This window comes from Betta splendens, chromosome 21 (genome assembly GCF_900634795.4).
Source record: "Betta splendens chromosome 21, fBetSpl5.4, whole genome shotgun sequence".
Taxonomy (NCBI): domain Eukaryota; kingdom Metazoa; phylum Chordata; class Actinopteri; order Anabantiformes; family Osphronemidae; genus Betta; species Betta splendens.
The window spans coordinates 9,283,669-9,308,105 of record NC_040899.1 but is presented as its reverse complement, the minus strand read 5'-3'; the positions used below and the strand labels follow the sequence as shown (position 1 = coordinate 9,308,105).

Sequence of the window (24,437 nt, the reverse complement as noted above, 5' to 3'; positions counted from 1 at the left end):
TATATTGCAGGGAGAGGTGCAATTTAAATACACAAACACTTTAAAACCCACCTCTGTAAACTTGAGGAACTTAATTATGTTCACTACTGGATATTTTCTTCAGATACCAGTAAGGACAAAGTCATCGTATATTGTTCCTGCGTTGCAGAAGAAGCTGTTTGGAATTGAAGTGGCCCAGGCTTGAATCTGTTACGTTGATGATAATTTAATCAAAAGTACAAAATGCATTCAGGAAAAAAAGAAAACATCTTTATTCAGTATGTCAATAACCTTTATGTACCTTGAAATTAAAATACATTTAAATCGACTGTACTGTAAGTATGGCAATACATACACACATATAAACATGTATGTGGTGCATTTGTATGTACGCTGTATATCATTAGCAAATGTACAATACATACAGCTATGTGCAACTTTATTCTCTGTACATGTATATGAAAAGTGAAAATTCAAATGTTTCATATCTGATACCCCCTCATACTTGCATGTAGAGCTGCAAGTGCACATACATACACGTTAACATGCGCACTACAACGATTCACGAAGTATTAAAGCAATTAGTTACGTTTTAGCAAATGGAGTTGCATTTGGGGGCCGTAGGAAACGGCCACAACGACTCGGTGAAAGTGTGGTACTGCAAATAAACTGTACGTCATTATGTGCAGGTTAACATCTTTGCCCTCAAGGTGCCTTATTTTTTTTTCTGTGTACTTGTTGTACTTGACAGTGTAAAGACAGTCTTTTTGAGGTAGACTGCTCAGATTCAAGGGCAAGGTTTTTTTTTGTTGTTGTCGTTTTTTTTTCTTTTCATTTAAATTTTTTATCCACAAACGCATGACATTCAAAATGACATGACATAAGTACTACATGTACAATATGTAGTAATGAGGTAGAAATGGTTATAAAGAACGCCAGACACAAAAAAAAGAACAAAACACACAAGGATGGATTCAAAACCTTAAGCAGATCTCAGCAAACGTAATGACAGATTTTGAAAAAAGAGCAGTTCAAGTGACTGAGTTGGCATCACTGCGAGACTCCGTGTGCTTATCAAAGTGTTGCTTTCGGACTCTAGGCTGTTTCATCACATCATCCTCAATAATAAACGACTCGTTTGAATGATACCATCTACATCATGTGAAATAAACACCTTATCTGGGTAAATGTATAATTGTTTTCCGCATAGTGGATCTGTCCTTAAGCCGCTTTGATGTCTGGCCGCGATTACGTTTAAAAGAATAGAAATGTGCCTTGTGTTCCTCCACGTTCTATTGCACTGTTTGGGAGACAGTAGAATGAAGAGATTTGGAGTTGTTTAAGTGATTACAAGTACTACTTCATCTAAGTGGAACATTTCCCCTTTTTAACATAGGTCACTCCATAAGTTCATGAACAGTCAGACTCTTAAACTCATGAAATCTGTGCTTGTAAATGGCACTTAGGTCGTCTTACCGCCTCCTTGTCAAAAACCTTGCAATGAGCGCAGTTACTTCTTCACATGAGCAGAAAAACACGGCCAACTATATTCCAACATGACAATGCACTACATGGCATTTGCGGTTATTATACAGTATGTGTTGCATTTTTTTTGACATATAAACAAATTAGATTGTTCACAAACTCTTGAAGGTAAAACTGAAAAAATACAAAAGCTTCACAAATACTTCAAAAGAACATTTGACATTTTGTGATACGATACATAACAATGCTCACTGAGGATGCTGGAAAATTCCCAATTTCAAATAACCAGAGGTGAAAATTGTGACGTTAAGAATAATGAAATTCACAAATTCTTCAATCGCGTGTTCATCATATTTGTAAGGAGCATGTTTGACTTTGGCTTCAAGAAAAAAAAGGTTAATAAATACCTGAAAGTGCAATGGATAATGACACAAAATGTACACTGTAGTTATCACAAGTTTGTACTTTTCCTTTGTTTCCTCAATTTTATATACAGTGGATGTTTTTTGCCATATTAATCGATAATTTGGTTTATTTATTATTTATCAGAAGTCAAACGTAGTTATTGATGACTATAAATCTTGAGGATGTAAACATTAAGTGGCACAAGAACAACGGAACAACACACAAACAAATAAATGGGCATTCATATTCTACACTGGTGTCTATTCAGATACTGCTCATGTACAGCAGGTACTTTAACCTGTGCCAATCACCCCATGGCTAATTGGCTCATATCACTGTTTAGCTCTCCTTGCTAATGTGTAGTTTCTCTGTTGCTGTCACAGATGCTATGTAAACATCCTGACATGGGTCTGGAAGAGTCAATGTTATCACACAAAGTGGCAGTGATTAGTATGCACACTGTATAATGACAAAATAACTGGGTAAAGATGTGCAATAGGCAACAAATACATAAGAACCTGCTTTGAAAACAAACACAAGGTCCTTTGGTGCCTCTGCAGTATTTTACACCTACACCTACAGTGCTGTCTGCTTCAGTGGCATTTTTAAATGTGCAAGTGCTTAGATTTCCTTACTGCTCCGATGACGTAATACATTCAACACGTTGAGTTACTCCTACCAACACGGCTGTCAGACATGATCTTTCACTCTCAGAGACGCTGCATGGAAAGGTAAGGACAGCAAGTGGAGATCGACAACACTGCAACGGCTCAGACGTGAGACTGACAAAACAGACGAACGAGAACAAAACAGGCTTAAAAAGGAATGCCACTCAATTCTCAAAGGTTACAGCTGTAGCGTCAAATAAAGACAGACAATCTGGATTAAAGCCGGAATAATATGCACACAACATCGCTGTAAACACATTTACAGTAGATGTTCCAGTCAAGTGCACAGACTCTGGCAGGTGTCAATACAAATCAAATTGTCCCAAGACAAAGAAGGAGTGAACAGAGCTCATATTAAGTGGTATTCCCCTTTAAGTGCATTATGTGGTGAGACGCAGGGCTCTCTCAAAATGTAAAGCTAATAGATTTAGCGCACAACAACTGTTTAGTGTTCTCTCAAAAGGCTTCCTCATCAAATAAGCAGAAATGGGTGCTGACATTTTGCTGTCTCTGTGAATTTGTCTTTCAGAGATAACTGAGGTAGAAAGGAACTTAGGCTATACATAATCCTTAGGTTTCATTAATGATAAAACAGCAGCAGGATGAAATAAAATCGCTCAGGGCGCTTGTCTCCTTCAACCCCGAGATGTTTGTCGGCACCTTTCAGAATCCTCTCAGCTCGACATCACCACCAGCTTAACAGTTGTCAGCGAACAGCTAACTAAAAAAAACAAAAAAAAAACCCAGCATCGCCGCACGCAATGCAATATGAAGATGAAGATCTACCACGTGATAACCGGCAGAAAATAAGACTGCGCTCCAACAGAAAGGGCCTCAAGGCTGCAGTTCAAGATACGCAGCGGTCTAATTCTTTTCAAAGGCAAATCTCTAATCATAATGCAAGGTTATATTTCAAATGCATCCGGTCATAGAGAACCTCAAACAAATGGTTTGTGTCTTAAAATTAAACCAGGATTATTCTGATACATTCATTGTTTAGAGTTTCTTATTCGAGGTAATATAGAGCTTTATAGGGTTTGATGATGAAATTTGGAATGCAAGCCAAACAATTCTTGTTCTGCAGAGTGCTTGGAAAAAAGCCAGAGGTACTACACACATCATTAGTCCTTTCCTGAGTTTTCAGACAGAGAATGTCAAAACAAAACAAATGGTCGAATATTATGTTGATATGTCATATTTTACTGTGAATTTGTCGTTTAATTTAAAGTTACATTGTGAAATAGAAGTTGTGTTTTGTGATTTCACTGTAGTCGAGAGTAAAGTTGGTTGGAAAATGTGATGAAGAGATTTACACACGTAAGGTCATAAACAATGCCAACTATACGTTAAGGGAGCTTGAATTAAACCCAGCTGTTCACAGACAGTACAGAGCAGACACAGCAAAGAATACAAAGCAACATTTTTGTGTTATTTTGAACCTTTTTTTCCATAAGTCACCAATGAAGACCATGAAGCAAAAGAAAAACAATTTAAACAGCACCACCTCAGGCACTTGATAGCAACGAAATCTGAAGATCAGCAGAATAGTGTGTGTGTATATACCACATTAATGAAGGGATGAGCTATAAGTTGTTCTAGTTCCAGTGAGCTTCAGCCATATAAAGCAATTAATTCATTTTTACCAGTGTAGGATGACAGACTGCCATCGCCTGTCTAAAGCATTCAAGGACAATCCTTTTGCCGTATATATAACACTTTCTGGTTTCTTGTTTTTTGTTCCTTGAAGGCCAAACACATTCTTCTAATCCAGTATTCAACCGCTGAGTTTAAAGAAATGGTGTTTGATGGGTTTATTTCACTGAATACAACCGAACATTTTATTCCACTCAGTGTACATGTCAAGTTCTTTTTGTGATATGCTTGGCTGAAATTTGCAAAACACATTGTCAAAGTCTTGGTAGGAGACCGGTCTCATCTGACTGGGGTGGATATTTGAGAGATCCGTCCCCGGAATGCCGTGGAGAGGACCGACTACAGCCTCCTGACACAGCTGCACCACATCCAGTCCCGAAAAGCCCTCTGTCCTCTGAACCAGCAGCGACATCTCTTTGTCGCTGAGACAATAGTTGTTCTGTGGGAGCAGCTGACTGATCATCTGGTGCCGTGCTGACCCATCAGGCAAGGGGATGAGCAGCCGCTTGGTGAAGTACCTCCGTAAAGACTCAGGGATTTCTTCAGGCTTATTGGTGGAGCAGACCACGATGACATGGTCCTCGGCGGCGCTCAGGATACTGTCGAGCTGCATGAGGAGCTCGGCCTTGAGGCGATTCACTGGACTCTCCTCGCTGAGCTGGGCTGAGAGCAGCAGGTCCACCTCGCTGATGAACACGACTGCCGGCTGGCGACACCGAGCCACCAGGAAGGACGCCTGGATGATCTTGTCGCCTTCGCCGAGCCACTTGGTCACCAAAGCCGAGCTGCTGAGTCGCAGGAAGGCAGCGCCCAGTTGACTGGCCATGCAGCGGGCCAGCAGCGTTCTCCCAGTTCCCTGAGGTCCAAACAGGAGGAGGCTCCGAGGTAATGTTGCAAGTCCACTGAACATATCAGGCCGTAAAATGGGCCATAGTATCTCCTCTTTGATGGCTGCTTTGGCCATATCCAGACCCGCGATGTCGCCCCAGTCCACTGGAGGGCCTTGCTGAAGGATTTCCGTGGTTATCATCTCCACCAGGGTGGAGTCGCTGTTCTTCAGCTGTTCCTCCGCAGCATGGACAGACGAGGTAGCCGTACCGATGTCAGGCCCCGTTAGGGAGTGCGAGTGGTGCTGTCTATGCTCTTCGGTTTGCTCTCCCATGATGGGGGAGCCAAACTTGCTGTAGGCCTCACCAGTTCGGAGGTCACCCACAGAGCTTTTGGTTGATCCATAGGATGGAGGAGTTAGTGCTCTGCCGGAGTGAATGCTAAATTTTCTTTGCTGATCAGAGGACATCGACTGTTTGGTTGGCTTAAACGCTAAAGCCGAAGCCTCCGAGTTCCTGTCAAAGCCGCTGGCCCTGTTTGAGTCTGAGACACTGCTGTCCGTAATTCTGTACATCGGGCTCTGGGAGGAGCGCTGTTGGTTGTAGTTGAAATTTCCATAACTAGAGTCCATATCTACAGGTCCACTCATGTAAAAAGCTTTCCGTTTTAATGAACTGGATGTGCTGCCATTCAAAGGTGTTGGTGCTATGGGTGTATGGTTATGAGATTGGTACGTGTAGCCAGACAGTGTGGATGGAGGGATCGGCGTAGGAGCTGCAATACCGGATGGCAGATAAGCAGAGGGTGGGGGTGCTCCCCCGGGGGTATAGCCAGGTCCAACAGCAGCCTGAGAAGAATACCCTGTTGGAGGATAATTGTAGCTGGGTAGGTTTGGAGACCCAGTGTTGTAGCTCGGCACTAAGGTGGGGGGAGGAGGCGGGGCTTGTGGCTGTAAAAGCCCAGCGCTGTGCAGAGGAGACGGGTGTGGGGAGGGAAGGGCTGGGGTATTCTGGCCGCTGTAGCTTGAATGTAAGTAGGAGCCGTTGTAGCTGGCTGTATATTCCTGAGAGGGGAGGCCCGAGAGAGTAGTGGCTGTGTGGCTCCCACAGTTACTGCTGGAATAGCTAGGCTCAGACAAGCTGCTAGCCACCCCCGGGGAGCTGCCTATGCTAGCTGACACATCTGTAGGGGGTAGGGCAGCTGTCATTCCAGCTTTGCTCACCGATATAACATCTGGAGCACAGTTCATTGGGTAAATCCCCTCCTGCCAGGACTCATTCTCCGACTTGCGTCCATTCATGAGTCCACCGGTGCTATCGGAGTAGGAGCACAGCAGAGCGCGTTCATTTGGGCCCTCTAAGATCCCAGAGTACTTCTCTGCATATTTCTTCAGCAGATTGGAGGCAGTCAGTGCAGAGATGTCATCGTTTGCCCATGCGTACTGGTATGTTCGCTGCAAGTGCCCCCGGTAGGCCTCCACTTTGTGTGCTGGCGAGCGGGTAGTGGATGAGATGTCAAAGTGTTGTTCTGCCCATTGAGGGTGCTCTGGGGTCCACTGCATCTTTAGACCTAGATATTTCACACAAGGGAGAAATATGTTAACTAAATAAATCACAACATTGTTTGATTTATAAATTAATTAAAATAAAATAATGTTAAAATAATGTATATTTACAAATTACAAAATGAAAGAAATATTAATATTCTTTGATATATATATCAAAGGAATATTTTTTTCGAACTGTGTGGGTAATGAAAAGATAAGAAAGATTAAAAAAAAAATTATCCAGAAAATATTCAAATGCATATAACAAACTACTGTACTAACTACGTGGTGATCAGCATGAGGATGTGGGCCCTAACACCTGGTTAGCGTCGCTTCCACCCTACACAGAGCAGAATGACACAGACATTGAGGGTCAGTCTATAATCCAACTCTCATCTGAGGCATTCTGAGACAGTTTCAAATCTGGTTGGAAGGGAGCAGCAAAGCAATCTTCCTTGGCAGCGCTCTGTTGCTTTCATCACACAAACCCCTCAGCCCAGCATGAATTACATCCACATCCAGTCTGCCTACTGCTCCCTACTCCACAGAGGAGGGGAGAGGGGAAAAATGCTTCAGTTGTCTTTTTTCTCCGGAGTTCCTCACTATTTAAGGTTTAAGGTTTGAATGACATGAATAATCGAGTTAAATCCTCCAGTCCGACTGCGAGCAAACATTTTACATGTCGTGATCTTTCACGGCAAAAAGATCCAGGCTCAAAACAGGCGGACGTCGTACGCAGACAATGACCGAAAGCTACAAAATGGAATGACTTTCCCCGACTGTAACAATAGCCCTTGCCTTCGCTAAGCAGGCGTGGCACGGCTACACTTTGTGCCGCAGTAGGTTAAGTCCATATCACAGGATTTAGGCAACAAGCAGCTACTGCCCAGAGGCAGATTACAAATACAGTGTTTGTCTGTGGATTCCCTTCTGACTCCCTCCCAGCCATTTGCCCAGCCGCCACACTAGACACCAGGAGCTAATTAGCAGGATGATGCTGCACTAATTGTGTTAATTTACAAGGTTTTAGTCAAAGAGATCCATGCTATGGCTCACGTGGTTGTCAACTATCCAAGCTAATGATTAAGAAAAAAAAAAGTATCGGGCAAAAAGCCAGAGCAGACAATTACGGCGGACATAATGTGTGAGAAAAGAAAGATTCATCAGTCTGGAGAAACAAATTCCACTATGATGGATGACAATGACACAAATAATTAAAATGTTTGAAAAACACCTTTTATGTAAATCACAACAACTACTACATTATCAGAGAGACTCTGATAATGTAGTGCAGTTATACTGTAAGGGTGATGCCAAGACACAGTTTTTCAATAAAAACACACCCGCATCTCATTGAGCGAGACACTTACTGTATTACTGTTAATCTTCCCTGAACGTTATGCCACTCAAGCCAATCAAAGAGGTGCTTACAAACTGTACTTAAGATCTTTGAGTATCGTTGCTTTTATAAGACAAAAACCACCCAAGATTATTGGATCATGCATTTCTATTAATAGAAAATATATATTCCACAAATTAAAAAAACACAAAGTGAACATGTTAAATTATTTGCCATTTAAAAGTGTTAGTGGTGTATGGTTATGGGATGTGTAGCCAGTGTGAAAGTAAATTATTAAATAAAATTGTTTAATTCAATTATTTGGTGTCTGAGCCAGTTTTATCTCATAATTCATACAGACTGTGAACGAAACCACACAACATACATAGTGCAGTTTAGACACAAATGCACTAACACTGTCTGCACTAACGTACACAGAACATTAGCATAATTATGTGGTACTTTGGTATTACGGCAAAATCGCTGTCCTTTATTCCACCTGCATAGAAATTCAAATACAACATCCACAGGTTCCTTTGTTTTTCTTTGAAATGGTATAATTACAGAGCACTCTATTAGTGGAATGTTTTCAGATCGCCTCGGGGCTCACGCTCAGATTTCACTGATCAGCCACCAACAAATAGGCCTTTGTTTGACTATTGTGTTTGTCCATTCAGACATCTGAAAATGCTCTGTGCTACATTTAGGATGATTATCATGTAAGAAAATTATATTCTGTCCAAAATGTGGTGAGTTATCGCTGCCTGTCATGGGGGTCAACTGGGATCTGACTGGTTCTCCGTAATATGTGAATTTAGTTTTTCAAACCACGTATTTGTCCATCGCTGAGATTAAAGGCGATATCTCCACCAGTCCTGTTGTACGTAGTACACCGCCTATAAAACCTTCCAATCCTTGAAGACGAGCTGCTGCTGAAACACATTTGACATGTGATGCCACCGCGTTATGCTGCGCTATGGTGTTTAATTTCTGGTTCAGTGATCATCACTGATGAAACAGAGATGCTGACCTTTTTGGGAACTATTAATCTGGTAGCCTAGGCCGTTTTTAAGCAAACAAGAGTGGGCCTCCACTCTGTCCATCCAATTTCCCAGCGCGTAAATTGGACCGCCGCTTGCACAATTCTCTATTCATTACCGTGCTGCTGAAAGGAAGCACAGAGGTGGCAGAACGGTTTTCTTTTCCTTCTTTTTTCTGTGTGTGTGTGTGTGTGTGTGTGTGTGTGTGTGTGTGTGTGTGTGTGTGTGTGTGTGTGTGTGTGTGTGTGTGTGTGTGTGTGTGTGTGTGAGAGAGAGAGAGAGAGAAAGAGAGAGACAGAGCAAAATGCCTTCCAGGAGGATTCCCAAGCATATAGAGCTGGACTTTCCTTTCCTCTTTTTTGGTTTGATGGGGGGGAAGGAGGGACGATTGAGGGGGGGGGTGAAGCTGTTGTAATTGAAACGTGGCCTAATCAGACTCATTACCATTTTAACCAATTTGCACCACCAAAGATGCCTATTAGGTAACTGTGTTTAATAAGCCGCTCTTTAGAAAACTAACTGTAATGAGCTCTTTAAAGTCAGACTTGAGCGTGATTATGCGCTGGAAGTGTTTTGCAGAGCCAAAGCAGACTGGAACATTTAGTCATGTACAATGTCATAATTAAGCTGCACAAACTCTGCACTTCACATCACACAATAGTCCCAGCTGAGGCAGTAGACATGCTGAAAAGTATTTATAATTACTGATCATTACAACCCTGGGATTTTCATCGCTGGACGTAAACATAATTATGGGAGCTTTCGCTTTCATTCCGCGCACACAGACTACTCTACTTGACAAGCGTGCAAATATTGCAGACAGACAGTAATTACGTTTATAAATAAACAAGCTCATATTCATATTCAAATTCACTGGAGATATTCTAAGTAGGGGTGGAGCAAAACATACTAATACAATGTGAAATGGTAATCGGCATGGCTGCAGACTCCCATTCATCTCACATATCACGTTAAGACTATTTAAACTCAATTTAGAGCACCATGTGGCAGTAATTCTAATCCTTAGATGGCAGCGTGCCATTTAACCCCTCATTTAGAAACCATAGGCTGTCTTCAGTCACTGTCTTTTCCAGGGCTACTGCCCATACATTTCACAGTCTGACCACCCATGGCAGCAAATTACTACTTACTAAGTGTCGGCACTATCAAAGTCCACCAATCCCACTGCGGACGTCGCTAATCCAAATATAAAAAGCAGAGAAAAAAGAGCTCAGACGCGCTCTTGAAGCACATTGTGAGGTGAGCCCAGCTATATTGACACAGTTTATCAGTTATAGGCAAATTTGCAGCAGCCATCAAATCAGACGTGTGCTTCTCTGATGCAGTGGTTTTTACCCAGATGTTGTCGTTTCCTCGCAGGTGTCCTCATCAAACGCGGTTTCTTTGTGTGAGATTCTCACACAAAGGCACGAATGTAAAATGCAAATGAATAAATATGTTGTTGTTCCTCTGCTGTTTGTAAGTAAGTAAAACTCAGATTGAGTAGAAAGGTCAAATTAAGATTTAAAATTCTGTCAGTTTCTCTTTCTAGCTGTAAGAAACAAACAAATAAACAAACAAAAACACATGAAATAACTCTAGTCTTGTTGTAGCCAGGGTAAAACTCCCCTAACTGTCTTAACTTACACTGTGACACATTGTTCTAAAAGCACCTGTGAGAATCGGCAACAAAATGAAGCTGCTTTTTGGCACATTTCCAGTGATGATTTAACGACATCTGAGTCATAACAAGCAGGTTTACTGTTTGCTCTCTATTTCACAATTCAACTTTAAAAAATGGGCACTTTGGATTAAACATGACAGGTAAACAACTGCATTGTATGAATGTTGAGGATATTCAACACCAGGGTTATACATTAAGAAAGTCACTAAGCTCCTAAAACATCCCACATTATGCAGTACCAGGAAATATCTAGTTTCAAAAAATAGCAATAAATATGATTGTACTGTATGATATAGTAATTTTTATGGCGTACGCACAGATGTTGGGAATTTCACTTCTATCTAAGCTGGATGCTGATTGGACATCCTGTGAAGTAGGGGGCGGAGCTAATGATAAACTACAGGCTAGAGGGGAACCGGCATTGCTCATTCTGCCTGTACTGTACAGTAGTACAGTAAATTGTGAGGCTGAGCGATTCTCTGAACTGTCATTCCTCTGTCTTGGCGATGCTCATTAAACCATGACTCCTCAGGCCAAGAAGCCCCAGAGGCTACTGCTTCCATTACCAACCTAAGTATAGCTAAATCCACACACATGCTAAACTAAACGCCCTCCAACTTGTCTACAGTCGAACTCGTACACAGAATAAAACTAAGACAATTATAGGAGACAGGCTTCGTAGTGCTCCGTAGTGCATAATACTGATGAATACTCAAATGGCTTGTTAGTTAGAAGAACACAGTTGCTGAACGGGAGCACTTGGTGAAACTTGTTTAACCATATAGCACATGTACAGTAGAGGCAGTGGGGTTCTTGTGCGAGTCTCCATGAACTTGGCTACCCTTCCTCTCAAGGGATCACTTACACACTTCAAAAGAGAAGAGAGGCAGATTGTGACCTCGCTACATGAAAGCTCATTGACCAAAAGCTACTCACTAACATCTTCATTCCCCAAAGTCCTGTCACCCCCAGGGAAACTCCAATCAAAGAGGAGCAGGCCAGTGGGAAAAAGGGGGAAATGTTAGTCGGGAGCAGCGAGGAGTTTCATCACAGTTAGCACATGTTGACTTTTACTGTAATGACACCGGGAAACAGGCATTTGATTTACAAACCCGCTGGAAATGACCAGATTATCTTGTTCACTGGTCCGATTCACAACTGTGATTACCTCACACTTCCAGGCATTAGACATTACAGCTGTGCTAACCTGGTGAAGGGAGAAGGCGGACCACGCTGTAAAACCCACCTGCAGTGTGAGCTGAAACACAAATCACAATCAAGCTATTCCTCTCTGACAGCTACTGTAGCTTCACACATACTCTCCCTACTGCATCCATAAGCAATACACAAAGAAACAAGGCTATTAACATCTTCTCCACGACAAACAACACAAATCTGATGCTAATCCCATGAGAGGAAGGCAGCGTATCCATTCCTTATGTATTTGCATTTGCCTAAAGGTCATCACGCTGAGAGAACAGCTGTACTCACGCGATGGGAGCCACCGCTACTTGTTCTGTTTGTCCATCGCTACACATTTAAGTGATTAAAAGTTTAAATTGGAGTCTAATTGAAAATCCCCGAAAAAAAGGGCTGTTTTCCTGTAAGTGCTGCCAGCTTTTCGTTGAAGCATTCTCAAGCATTCTGCGGTATCGACTGCAAGTCTCAAAGAAGGTCACTTCTCCAACACAAGCCAGGCAAAAGGTGAAATGAGACAACTGAAGCAATCTTAGGTCAATATGAAATAGAAATCTCTCAGCTATACTGTAATAAAGTTACTGAAGTGAAGTAGTGAAGCCATAAAGGGGAACTTTTACAAGGAAAGAGCTGTCTAGAAGATTGGTTCGCCCACTGGCAAACAATGGCTTCTGAGAGCTAAGGTGGCGTGGTCAGTTCAGTCTCATGGAGCTAAATCACAGCATTTACTTTAAAGTTTGATAATACTAAGCATTTTATATTGCAAACTTTTATTTGTCACAAAAAAGACTGCATACAGCGAATTGAACAGAGAAAGTCCTTGTGCAGTGTTTCATCAACGCCGGCCATTGTCTGTACTGTCTAAGCCGAGTTAATGCTGATCTTTATGTTAGCAAAAAATTCAAATTCAGAAGAAAGTTTCAAATATAGTTTGAAGGAAAAATGACTTACATAAAATCTGATGGTATGCAAGTAATATTAAAACTACAGTTAAATCATGTTAATTTTCATGAGCATGAGATCATTTTTACAAAGTAGGTGACTTGTCTGTTTTATTGATAATTCTTTTTTTTAAGTGGTGTCTAATTAAATTCGCAGCTTTACCCTCATCTTTCAAATCTAAATATTTTGCAATTTATAGCACCTTTGTTTTCTTTCTAAGATCTGTCATTTGGATAAAAGCATATTATTGTGATGGTTTAAATTCAGAATAATATTAATATAATGATGTTCTAAAATTGAACAAATAAGAGAAAAACACTTTACTGCTAATCTTAATGTTTTTCTTGCAAATGCACACTGGAGTAAATCAGTTGTACGTCCTTAATTCTCCGTTAGCTGCAGGCGCTACACTACAGACTCCTCTTGTACTACTTTTAGTCTTACGCAGCACATCCATCTGCATATCGTGCTGAGACAACGCTGTAATTGCCTCAGTAGTGTAATTTACAAATGACGGACATAAATGAGAACTGCCAGCGTCTAGTGAACACAGCTGTAAACCACTGCGAGGCAGGTGGATGAGAGGGTGTCAGCCTTCAAAGACTCCGGTGCTTTGACAGATACGAGCCCAGAAAGCAGCGCAATGGAAATTATTCCCGAGCATTCCTTAATAGATTATGAAATGAAGAAGGAAAAAGGTTAATCTGTGGCACAAAGCAATTGAGAAAAATAAATTAGATAATACAAACTGAGAGGTGGGCATTTCAAGCATTTCTACGTTCTCTTCAGGATTTTCAGTAAACACCTCGCGGCTGTTACAAATCTATTGCTCAGCTAAGTTTAAAAGGAGGGAATTCTCCCCCACAGCATTAACATGAGGAGAATAAACAGACAGAACATTTATGGGCCCCTCGATATGTCGTCCTTTATGCGGTTTAAACAGTGATTGTTCTGCATTGTGCTGCATTTGCATGTTCAGAGTTCAAGCAATTAAAAGCTAATTAATTAGACACAATTCTATTAAGAAACAAATCCCACTCATCAATATACACAAGCCAGGGTCAGCCATTGCTCAAATGTGAATTGGATCGTTGCACCACACGGACTAGAGAATAGCACAATAGTGCTACTGGAGCCCACAATGAACAGTTTGGCACAGATATATGGAGCATGATCTCATCAGTGCTGATAGATTTTGTTTCCCTGGACAGAAAGCAGGACGAGGAGGTGCCACCTGGACACGCAGCGAAAAATCTCAAATCAAACACTTTGCTCCCTCCTAATAGAGAGCAAATGACTAAAAGTTGTCTGATATTACAGTACAACCCACAAATGATCAGATGATACTCGACATCTTCATCTCCAGAAGTAAAATATTGATAAACTACTTAATGCACAGATCACCCAAATATTCATTTACTTGTATAATGTTCAGGTCATTTTGGTCACACAGACAAGCTGATGGATGTGATGGTTTTGCCACATTTGTGTGGGAGAAAACAAAGGAACGCCTCTAGATGCCGCATCATAATGTAAAAACAAACAAAAAGATTCATATCAGTTAACTTGGTTGGTAAATCAAGTTAAACATTGTCTTTAAATATAGGTTTGTGATGATGACCTTCTACATTCTGTATTTCACCCCAAGCTATTCATCCCTCGCAAGTCTTCCCAAGTAAGAATTAGTCTACGAGAAAACCTTTCTTTATTTGTGACACATTGTTGTTGCATTTTCTCTCGACTATTTTCTTTCTCTATCAAAATGGCTACGAGCTAAACTAATATAATACCAGTGCATTTTATAATGAGGACTTTACTTCACTTGAATGGGTTTCACTTATTTGTTCATTGATTAGTTGACAGGAAGTGGGATTTGAAATGAAAGCTTTTCTTACAGCGGCCTAAAAATAGACAAACTGCTTTTATGTTTATGTACCAAAAGTGGAAGTACAGTACAATACTGTAAATAGTCGTGGTCTACAACTGCGAGCTTTGAAGTCTTTATAGAAAGCTTGCTGGTGTCATCGTTGAATTTCTCAGCCTACATGTGCCAGCTTTCTAATATGATGAACGTTTATCGGAGGGAAGTGGGCAAAAGGCCTGTTGGCAGAAATATGCAATAAAAACATCTCCTTCCCAGTTTCTGCCGCTCTCACAGGTTATGTGCATACGCTTAGCAAATGAGCCTCTAGCTAGCGAGAGTTCCCCCGATGAACTGTGCGCAGCCGGCAGTGAGGCATCCGTATACTGCGCCGGTTCGCACAGCCTCGCTCATTTGGGTATGCATGAAATAACAATATCCTACTGGGAGCGTTCTGGGTTTCAAACACTCGGGGTCAACTACACAGGCAGATTCCACATGTGCAGCCCGTGGCCACAGAGGTCTGGAATCTACCTCCCTCCTGGCCGGGTGACGTTGCATGTTCTATTTCCAGACCGCGGGTTGAAGTGAGGCTGCAGGGAGTGTAACACTGACCTACATGACCTGTGGCCTAGAAAAGCTGCCTGGAGCGCTGCACGTTGGAAAAAAACAAAACAAAAAAAACTCAGCTCCTTGGCTGCAGCCCCTCAAAGTCAACCGAAACCTTTACTCGTAGCGCGCACGTAGCGTTTCATGCCAAACGATTTGCATCCTCTTTTATTCACATCTTTGACTTGTTGTCAATGTATTCTGGAGCCTCATGCGCGCTCGCTGTAGTCTCAAGTGGGAGCTACGAAGGAAGTGGAAGAGTCAAAACCGCTTTACTTTCAGGCCCAGCGTCCACAGGCCACATGTCTCCAGTCATCTGTCACTAGTTTACATACATACTATGACACTTCCTCTCTCTGTGGGAACCCGTTGTCACCACTTGGCCGCCAGCGGAGGCTGACTGGGTGCTAGATGGGTCTCCCCCAGGTACCTCTAGGGAGCCACATTAGGTCTAACTGACAGACTGACAGGAACACACAGACACACAGAGTCCGTCCCTCGCCCAAGCGCTCACTCCTCCTGCACAACGCCAGCTCACAAGCTCCCAAGGCAGGCCACACTTTGCATAACGCTGTGACTTTGCTCTACATCCATTTTTTTTACACACACACACACACACACACACACACACACACACACACACACACACACACACACACACACACACACACACACACACACACACACACACACACACACACACACACACACAATAATTTTTCTCCCCTCTAGCCTCTCTATGCTACATGGAAGTTTTGAAATGAATAATGGAAACAACAGAGCCGAAGACTCGTGGGATCCATTTAAAGATGTGGGAGAGGCGGTGCAGTCAGGGTTTGGACTGCAGAAACATCACGCTCCAAGTAAATGAATCTGCTATTGTTCTGCGCTGTATAGATCTGCTGCTGGAAACTGTGTCAGCGCTGACATGTTAACACATTTTCCTTTAAAGCTTTAGGGAAAAATATAACAATAACAATAATTATATGGTTTTTATTTCACCCTAGGAAATAAATGATCTGTGAGCAAATTGAGTTGGACACAGTGCTGCAGAGCTGCTCTGTACTACACAGATGTACTATACGCCTAGGCTGCGCACTGGCTTAGCGTTGCATGTACTGTATAAAACCCCATAACACAAAAAAGGCTTCATTCTCTTTGCTAAACTGGAGGTTTATTTATTGCCTCCCCAGCGTTTCTCCTTCCGTTTCTCCACCTTCCTCCCCAGCTGCTGAGTGACAGTGAGTAGTGAGCACGGGCCCGTCCACTGTAACAGCTATTTAAGACCACGCAAAGTCAACACAACTCCCCGAGGAGATCTCCCGATAATGAACACAAAGGAAGTGTCAGCCCTCATAAAGCTCTGTGATGACAGTGAACTCTTGAGCACTCGTTCCTTTTGCACTCTTATTTTTCTCATTTAAATTAATCTAATTCCACGTGGACCCGAGGAGGGACTGTCAAATAGGCCACACACCAGCCAAGGCAGTGACGATTCACTTACTGTACGTACAAGTAAGACTCTAATTCAGAAAGGACCAAAAGCTTGATGAAATGAAATTATCCACTTCACGTTCCCAGATTCGTCTTCATCCCCCACTGCCGCACTGGAAGAGGCACTGGAACGACACTCGTCTCAATCAGCCGCTCACAATAAAAGCTCTATGTGACACCAGCTTGTTCTAACACTGCACAGGCTGCTGTGGTCACAGTGCCGCAGCCTGACACCTTATTCTCGCTGCTCCTCCCCATCAAGCTAGCGTCAACCCATCCTCTCCCGTCCTCGGCCCTCGAGGATCCCACTGCCAGCACTTGGCACAATGCCGACCTGTGAACTCAACTCCGCGGAGGATGAATGAGCGGGCGGATGAATGAACGGGAACGCAAAAACTGATGACGGCTCACATCTCACCTGATCAATGTTCAACTAATTGTCTCAAATATCAATTTGAGGTAATTAGCCTGGGATGTAATGAGTTTGAGAATTAAAAAAAAGTCAAAAGATGAGGTTACATATTCAATTAAGATCCATGGATGCAACTAAATATGAATTTTCAGAACATTAGTTAAAATAATAGTCAATTATTACAATGATTACTACAATAAATGATTGCAATAAACCATATGTATATGCATGTATTCACTTAATTTCAAAGATACATCTAAGTTTAAAATGTATTTTAGAACCAGCTGGAATAAAAATCAGGCCAACATAAAAAGAGATGCATTTAACAAAAGGTTTCACCACAAACATGCAGTACTTACTGTATGATAATAAAATGACATATGTTGCTGTAAAGTTGTGATGAAGAACTTAAAGGTTCTCTAGTTGCACAGCTTTTCAGTCAGGCGAGAACGGTGGCCTCGATTACCAGATTAGTCAGACACTGTTTTCTGAGAACACAAGAGGAATTTCAATACAGCAAAATATTGAGTTTTCTCTTATCCTCTCGTGAAAGGCTCGCAGCTCTCTCACAATACGAAACTCACCAACAGCAAGCAATAATAAAATATATAAATAAAAAAAAAGCACCTTGGAAGGACAGGAAGGAGGAGGACAGGAAAAAACACCTCTCCTCACCAAGGTTGTTCAATGATAAGCAACAGCACTCAGCCACACAATGACGCCTCAAAGTGCCAGTTATTTTCAAAAGTCATGGAGTTGTAGATTTTGTTAATCATAATCCTTGAGGTTGTGGATATTCACCGCCTGACAGTAACAGTAAGCAACCTGGCCAAAGAAATGGTTTAATGCAGAAAAGCGGCTTGAATGTGAACGACATAATGCATTATTTCCTTTGGACGTCTACAGTAGGAGCTGTCTGCTGTTCAGACCTTGATCATAAAGCAAGCTGTATGAGTCTATTCTCAGCCGGGGAATACAGTTTAATAATCATGTTATGGGTGTAACAAAGGCTGCATTAACAAAACAGGAACTGTGGACAAATGGTCTGTTTTCTGTAGGATATGCACACGCTCGATGTGCGGAGCTCAGGCAGACGACTCTCCAGGCGCCGCCGATCTCAGCCTGAACCAGAGGAAGCAAAACCTCCAATCTGGCCACTGTAAAAATCCAGAATTTTGCGTGTCTAATTAAAATGTAAACAGTGTAATGAGGACATCAGTGATTTAGGCAAACGTCTCTCCGGTTGCCACTGGGGGTATGATAATTACAGAGGCAAAGCTGTGAATGCACATGAATCTCCTACAAGTCCAGATTAAAAGGCTCGCTGCTAAACCTAGTTTGGTCCACCTGGGGACGTCTATTCTGGCCTATCCCCTGCAGGCTCCGGGCTCCTCGTCTCCTTACGAGAGCAGAGGCGCGTCACGTGGAGGAGACGGAACAAAGCCTCCGTTTCAGCGGCTCGAAACGAGACCGACGAGGAGTTTGAAGGCGACACACGCGGAAGAGAAACGCGTACGCGGCCTAAATAGGCCGGCGCCGCGGCGCGACTTAGTGACCCACCGAGCCCATTATGGTTCTGATCCAGATGGACGTCACTGGATGCGTGAATGACAAGTGTCTGTGGGGGATTTGGAGACAGAACGCGGCACCGCGCTGTCCCTCGTGCTGGTTTATTGAAAAAATATCACAAAAAAAGAGAAAGATCAGCCACACACACACACACACACACACACACACACACACACACACACACACACACACACACACACACACGCTTCATGTCTGCACATAATACTTCAAAATAAAAATGCTATATGTTCTACAGTAAATCCAAAGAGCCACTTGAATACAGCACTGAACCAGTAGGAACATGAACCTCGTCTTTTTATGCAGCCTTTGTTGTTAGATCCTCGAGGATCTGTTCAACTAAATTAAACTGCAACTATTTTATCTAAATTAAAGGAAAGGAAATAACACGACAGGCCTGTACGTAGCTAGGAGACATATGAAGGCAAAGTACAAGCCGCCAATAGTAGGCACATGCATTTTAGAAAATGTCTATGCCATATGCTGTCACTCAGAGGGGAAAAAAAGTCTGAGCAGACAGTCGCTGTGTCTAAATGAGATGGTAGGAGGAGGAGGAGGAGGAGGAGGAGGAGAAGGAGGAGGAGGGGAGAGAAAGGGAGGATGTCAAGGATTCATGGTCCTTCATCTTTGCAGTAGAGCAAACACATCCCTCAGTATACAACAGACAGCTGCCTCCACTTTCTAATGCAGTCCAACTTAGATCACTGCGAGAATTGTCAGCGCAGAGAGAAACACGCAAAGATAACACAGCGAGCTGCCATGAGGGAAACGACAGAGATGTGGACACAAGAAAGGGAGGCAGACACAGAACGGGGGAATGAGAAGGGAGGGAGGCAGGGAGGGAGGAACATGTTGAATGCTCAGAAGATTTTTTTTTTTTGTCCATTTTGCTCGACTCTGGTTCTGCTGGGAACTCCCCGGCTTTTTATATGAAAAACAGCCACTTAACATATTTGCTTAAAAGAATCCGATCCTGCGCTGATCTGGTACAAAACAGTCTGAGTGTGAATGGGATGAATTCAGACGTTCACACGAACGCTCCATCAGCTTCCAACCTCAGGGGGTATTTACACAGAGAACTGTCATCCTTAAAGCATATATACCTCACTTTCATCATTCACTTACAGTAATGCAGATTTCAGATTGTGGACATTTACAGTAAGTAAACTGTGTTCTTCATATATAATAGCAGAAGGCTAAAGCTCTGACCCTAAGGGGACTATTGTACCATTACTACACATAAAATCAATTTGAGATTTAAAGTAGTGAAAACAGGTCAAAAATATTTCTGACTTCAACATCGCATTGTTCTGAATGCAGTGGAAACGAGAATCTCTGCTCTTGCATCATCTGCAAACTGCCCCTTTGTCACGGCCGACGTGTCCATGTCACTGGGAAGCTTGTTATTGTCATTATTTGCAGCCACTCGCTCGACGTGTGTGCGAAAACCCCCGTAACTAGTGTGATGAAAGCAGGTACAAGAAGCAGCTGTTGTCAGCGATCTGTGTCAAACGGCAAACTCTGCCACGGTAAGTGCCGCTGTACTGGGAAGAAACCGAGCTGTCAACTTCTTTCCATACGCAGCAGAGGTGCCCGGGGTTAAATAAGGACCCGCGACAAGCACCTGCTGTGACACGCTGCGGGAGCTCAGACATGGACCCTTTCCAGGGATTTGACTCCGATAAACATCTGCAAGTAGCGATTATAATTATGGAGGTAAACGATGGCACCACTGCTTTTCTTTTGTGAAGTTGATCAAGAAAAACCTGTGGTTACAGTGTCTATTCAGGGGAAATTCATTGCACGCGCCAAATATGAAAATGTGTGCATTCATCAGAAAATGAATTATGTACTGTATTTGATCATCAATTTGTATATTTAACGAGAGTCTATTTACAAATGATTGCTCCAAACTAGCTGCATCCTGGTCAGTGTCCATGTCTGAGCTGCTCATGTCGAAATTTCTTGGTAATAAAATGGATTTTTTTTTCAGAGGAGGGGCGTCGAAATATGAAAAACACAAAAATCCGACCAACTAATTTAATACCCACTTCTACCAAAACACATTACAACCAAACACTTAAACATAATGAACGTGGTAGTAATGTACAGTACATTATTTTTTCAAACGAGCGGCAGACGCTGCGACGCTGTTATTTCTGAAGAGGAATCAAAACATACTTCAGCTCACTGCTGATGATGTTAATTTCCTCTCAAAGCAAAACATGCAAATGAAATGTGTGAACACAATTAAGTAAATGGTTCTATGGAGGTGGGAGAGGTTCACCCAGGACAAAGTGGGAGACAGCACACAACTTGTTACTTCTCCTGACTTTGTGTCCATGTCCACTGGCACAACTATATTTGCTTTGTTTGAGCATTTTCCTTTACAGCATGTGACCACATAAAACACGACTTGATGTTAGAAACTCAAATCAAGTGGCTTCTGACTGTGCAATAATCATCCATCAGTTTTGTTACAATACCAGTATTTGCTGTTTGTTGTTGAGTTTTTTCCATAAACCATAGGATTTTCACTGTTCACAACAGATTGGGTTACAACTGTTCCCAGCGTTTTAAAGTCAGAGATATATTTTTGAGCTGTTGAGAAAATTCTACTCTAAAATTTTAGGCTCTACTTTTAATCTAAAAAAATATGCGCACACAAAAACTGCTTAAAATATATGTATTGCAAATGTGTAGTGCTCCTGGATAAATTCTGAGCTGGTGTCAGATCATTGCAGGCACTGATTGTAATATCATCATATTGTTAAGATGTGCATGCACAAATATGAAAGCAATGCAATGAAAGGAGAAAGTTGAAGTGCCCATAAACAGTTTCAGTCAGGTATCAGTTAAAATGCGAAACATTCTAAGCCACTAGTTTGACATAATGCGCTCTTATTTCTTTACCGTGCTGTTCAATTTGTATCCAATAAACTTAAAGATGACCCACGCATGCACAAAGCAAAAACTACAACACTGCAATAACAGCGTATTTTCAAATATGACAATTATGAAATAATAATATAATAATAATAGTAAAGGTAATCACAAAATTAACGTACCATAAATACTGGCGCTAGTGATCATGTCTTCAAGCCTAAAAACAAGAGGAGAGGGAAAACAGCAGAATCGGAATTTTCACGAGGAGGAATTCCAAAGGTTGCTTCTCATTACAGGCACTTTCTCCCCCCCTCAGCTATCGCATTTCACAACTTTAAGACGCATGGTGTCTCGTCGTCTCCTCGCGCGTTCGCTGAGGCCGTGTAATTAAGAATAACGCGCGTCACGCACTGTGCGGCGGAGCGCGCAAGTACAATGGCATCAAAAAAAGCACCCACGAGAGGAAAAAAAAAACAAAACAAAAGCCAATGAACGGGGCCGCGAACGCCACACGGACACGACCGGAGCCTGTCACTTCTTCCGCGAGTCGACGCGAGGAAATAGGAAGCATGTGGGAGAGCGTGGATGACATAAAACACACATTCTTCATGCCGCCCATTAGAGGACGAGGCTGGAGCAGCGTGATGCCCCCTCCCTTTACTTTTAAAATAGATTACTTGCCAGCAGTTGTCCCACTAAGAGCGCAATGACAAGCCATCTATTAACCTCCCGCCTGCAGTTATCGCGGCAAGTTTTATTCAGGCTGACACGCGAGAACTTCTCATTGTGGGAAAGTTATTTAGGAGAGCGGCTCCGGCCGTGCACGTAGCCCCGTTCTCAAACAGCGGAGGGCGGAAAAAATAAACGCCGATGTCTGTCTAATCCCCAAAACTTCACACTTGTGATTTAGTCTGCGCTTTTAAACGCCGCGTCGCGCTACTTCGCTCGGGCGAACGCGGGCGGCGCGGACGCGGTGTGAGCGGCGCCCGCGACGCGCGACGCGGTGTCTCCGCGCGAGCGTGTGGCGCGCGCCGAGCCCGCTCCGCTTCTCCCGGCTCCGAATCGCTCGCGTCGCCGACGGGCAGCGGGCGACTTACCTGTGTAGGTGGCGGCGGGGCGGCGTCGGGGTTCACGGCACCATCGATCCGAGGGGCGCGCGGACGGAGGCTCGCTGGGGCTAAGCGCGGCTGCACGCGATTTGAAAGCATTCCAAGTTAGTGAGGGGAAGACTGGCCGCAGCCTCTGCCATGTTGGAATTCCAAACCCTGGACAGCTGCTCCTCTGACTGAAGGCAGCGCGCGGCGCACTGCGCATGTTCTCTGCGACAGGAGCCAAATTCAAAGGAACACGGACCCCGACGAGCAGAAGTTCAATGCAGGACGCTCATGAATTCGAGTGGGTGAGCGTGTGCAGTAACTGCGTTGCCGGTGCGCACTGCTGGGAGCTGCCTGGTTCTGACCTGTCAGCGCGTGTGTAGCGCTTGGCACCGTCCTGTAGGTGCCTCGTGTGCTCACACAGGTCTATTAGTGTAAACAGCTTTCAGACGTGAATGAACTTTAAGAGCAGCGCCTGATCTTCACCAGCCTCTATGTGTGTGATTTCACCTATTTGCTTATTTCACTTACATGCACGGTCTACATTTCTATGTCTTAGGCCTCATAATCTCTAACAGGATGGGTTTTTTTTCTTTCCGCATTACTGTAGGTGAGAATCATGTTTTTATAAACAAACTTCGACAGCCTGGTCCATAAACTGCAGCCTCGGCCTCTTTCTTCATTACATCTCTCTCGTCATTTCATTGAGATAATGCGAATATATTAAGTCAGTCAAATTCAATTCAATTCAATTCAATTTAATGGCTGAAAACCTTACAGTAGGTTGGTGTCAAGATCAGAAGGATCTGAGGAAACCTGAGGCACAGTAGGTATTGGTGCATATACAGTACTGTATACATGTTGTTAGTCTTAGAGAGATGTTTTTTTTCTTCCAACGATAAGTGGCATCTGCCTGTGTAGTAATACTGAAAAATTAAAGTTAAATCCTACTGTAAGTTGTTTTTTCACCATCTCTATGTTTTCGACACCTGCACCAGCACACACATGTTATTCTCTATCACATCCACGGCCCTGAACAGCTCCGCCTCCTTTGGGGAGGACTGCAGAAGGACTCTGGTGAGACACATGATATGAGGATGGGCACCAGAAGTCCCATTATGTCCTCTCATATCCATACCCAAGGCCCTGGGAGTGATGCATCGATTCGGCCTTCAGCGCTCCCTTGATGGCACCGCGCTAATTCCAGCCGCATGAGCTCTTTGGAGAAATCCTACCCACAAGGCAGGACACGGAGCGGCCGCCGAGCCGCTCCGCACGCTGACAGTTTAAGCTCATACGAGCCAGTGTCACTCGCTGCTGCCGCTGCACCACACGCAGCGTGGCGGCCATAAGCAGGTACGCCGATGCTGTTACGGTGCATCGCTCATTCAAAATAACAACAGGCAAAAAAGCCAGTCATTCGAATTGGGAGAGAGCTGATTTCCTCGCCTTAGCGGAGAAACGCCTTGTGTCCGAGCCGCCTGTGGAAACGTGTGCGTGCCGTGGAGGTCGTGGTGGAAACAACAGCGGTGCGTTTTCCAAGGCGCAGCCGCGTCCATTGTCTCCTTCCTCGCGCCGGCTCGTTCCCCGTGTGCCTTTGTCCTTGTGTCAGCAGGCAGGACACTCTAAATTATTTTGCTCAGCTGCCTCCCTGAACTCTTGCTACAGCACGTCAATACACACATCATGCAGACACCCGCACACACAGTTAAAGGGATCACAGTTCAT

The 24,437-nt window shown here is 43.3% G+C and overlaps 1 protein-coding gene across 3 annotated transcripts; it reads right to left on the bottom strand.

Annotated features, from left to right (window-relative positions):
* Positions 1-227: 227 nt before the first annotated feature.
* fign (fidgetin) lies at positions 228-23,005 on the bottom strand. Of its 3 annotated transcripts, XM_029136814.3 has the most exons (3): positions 22,713-22,852; positions 21,798-21,832; positions 228-6,587 (listed from the first exon to the last, which is right to left on the bottom strand). In XM_029136814.3, exons 2-3 carry the CDS (start codon positions 21,820-21,822, stop codon positions 4,354-4,356), a joined length of 2,259 nt encoding a protein of 752 aa, XP_028992647.1. In that variant the 5' UTR covers positions 21,823-21,832; positions 22,713-22,852; the 3' UTR covers positions 228-4,353. The 3 variants fall into 3 exon arrangements, with proteins under 3 accessions (XP_028992647.1, XP_028992645.1, XP_028992646.1); XM_029136812.3 differs by lacking the exon at positions 21,798-21,832 and having other exon boundaries at positions 22,713-23,005; XM_029136813.3 differs by lacking the exon at positions 22,713-22,852 and having other exon boundaries at positions 21,798-22,687.
* Between the last annotated feature and the right edge of the window lie 1,432 nt (positions 23,006-24,437).

Excerpts from the sequence above, each read along its gene's own strand:
- fign (XM_029136812.3), bottom strand. The coding sequence starts at position 22,929 with ATGCGCAGTGCGCCGCGCGCTGCCTTCAGTCAGAGGAGCAGCTGTCCA. Across the intron at positions 6,588-22,712 it reads CCCCGCCGCCACCTACACAG|GTCTAAAGATGCAGTGGACC; the intron begins GTAAGTCGCCCG and ends TGAAATATCTAG.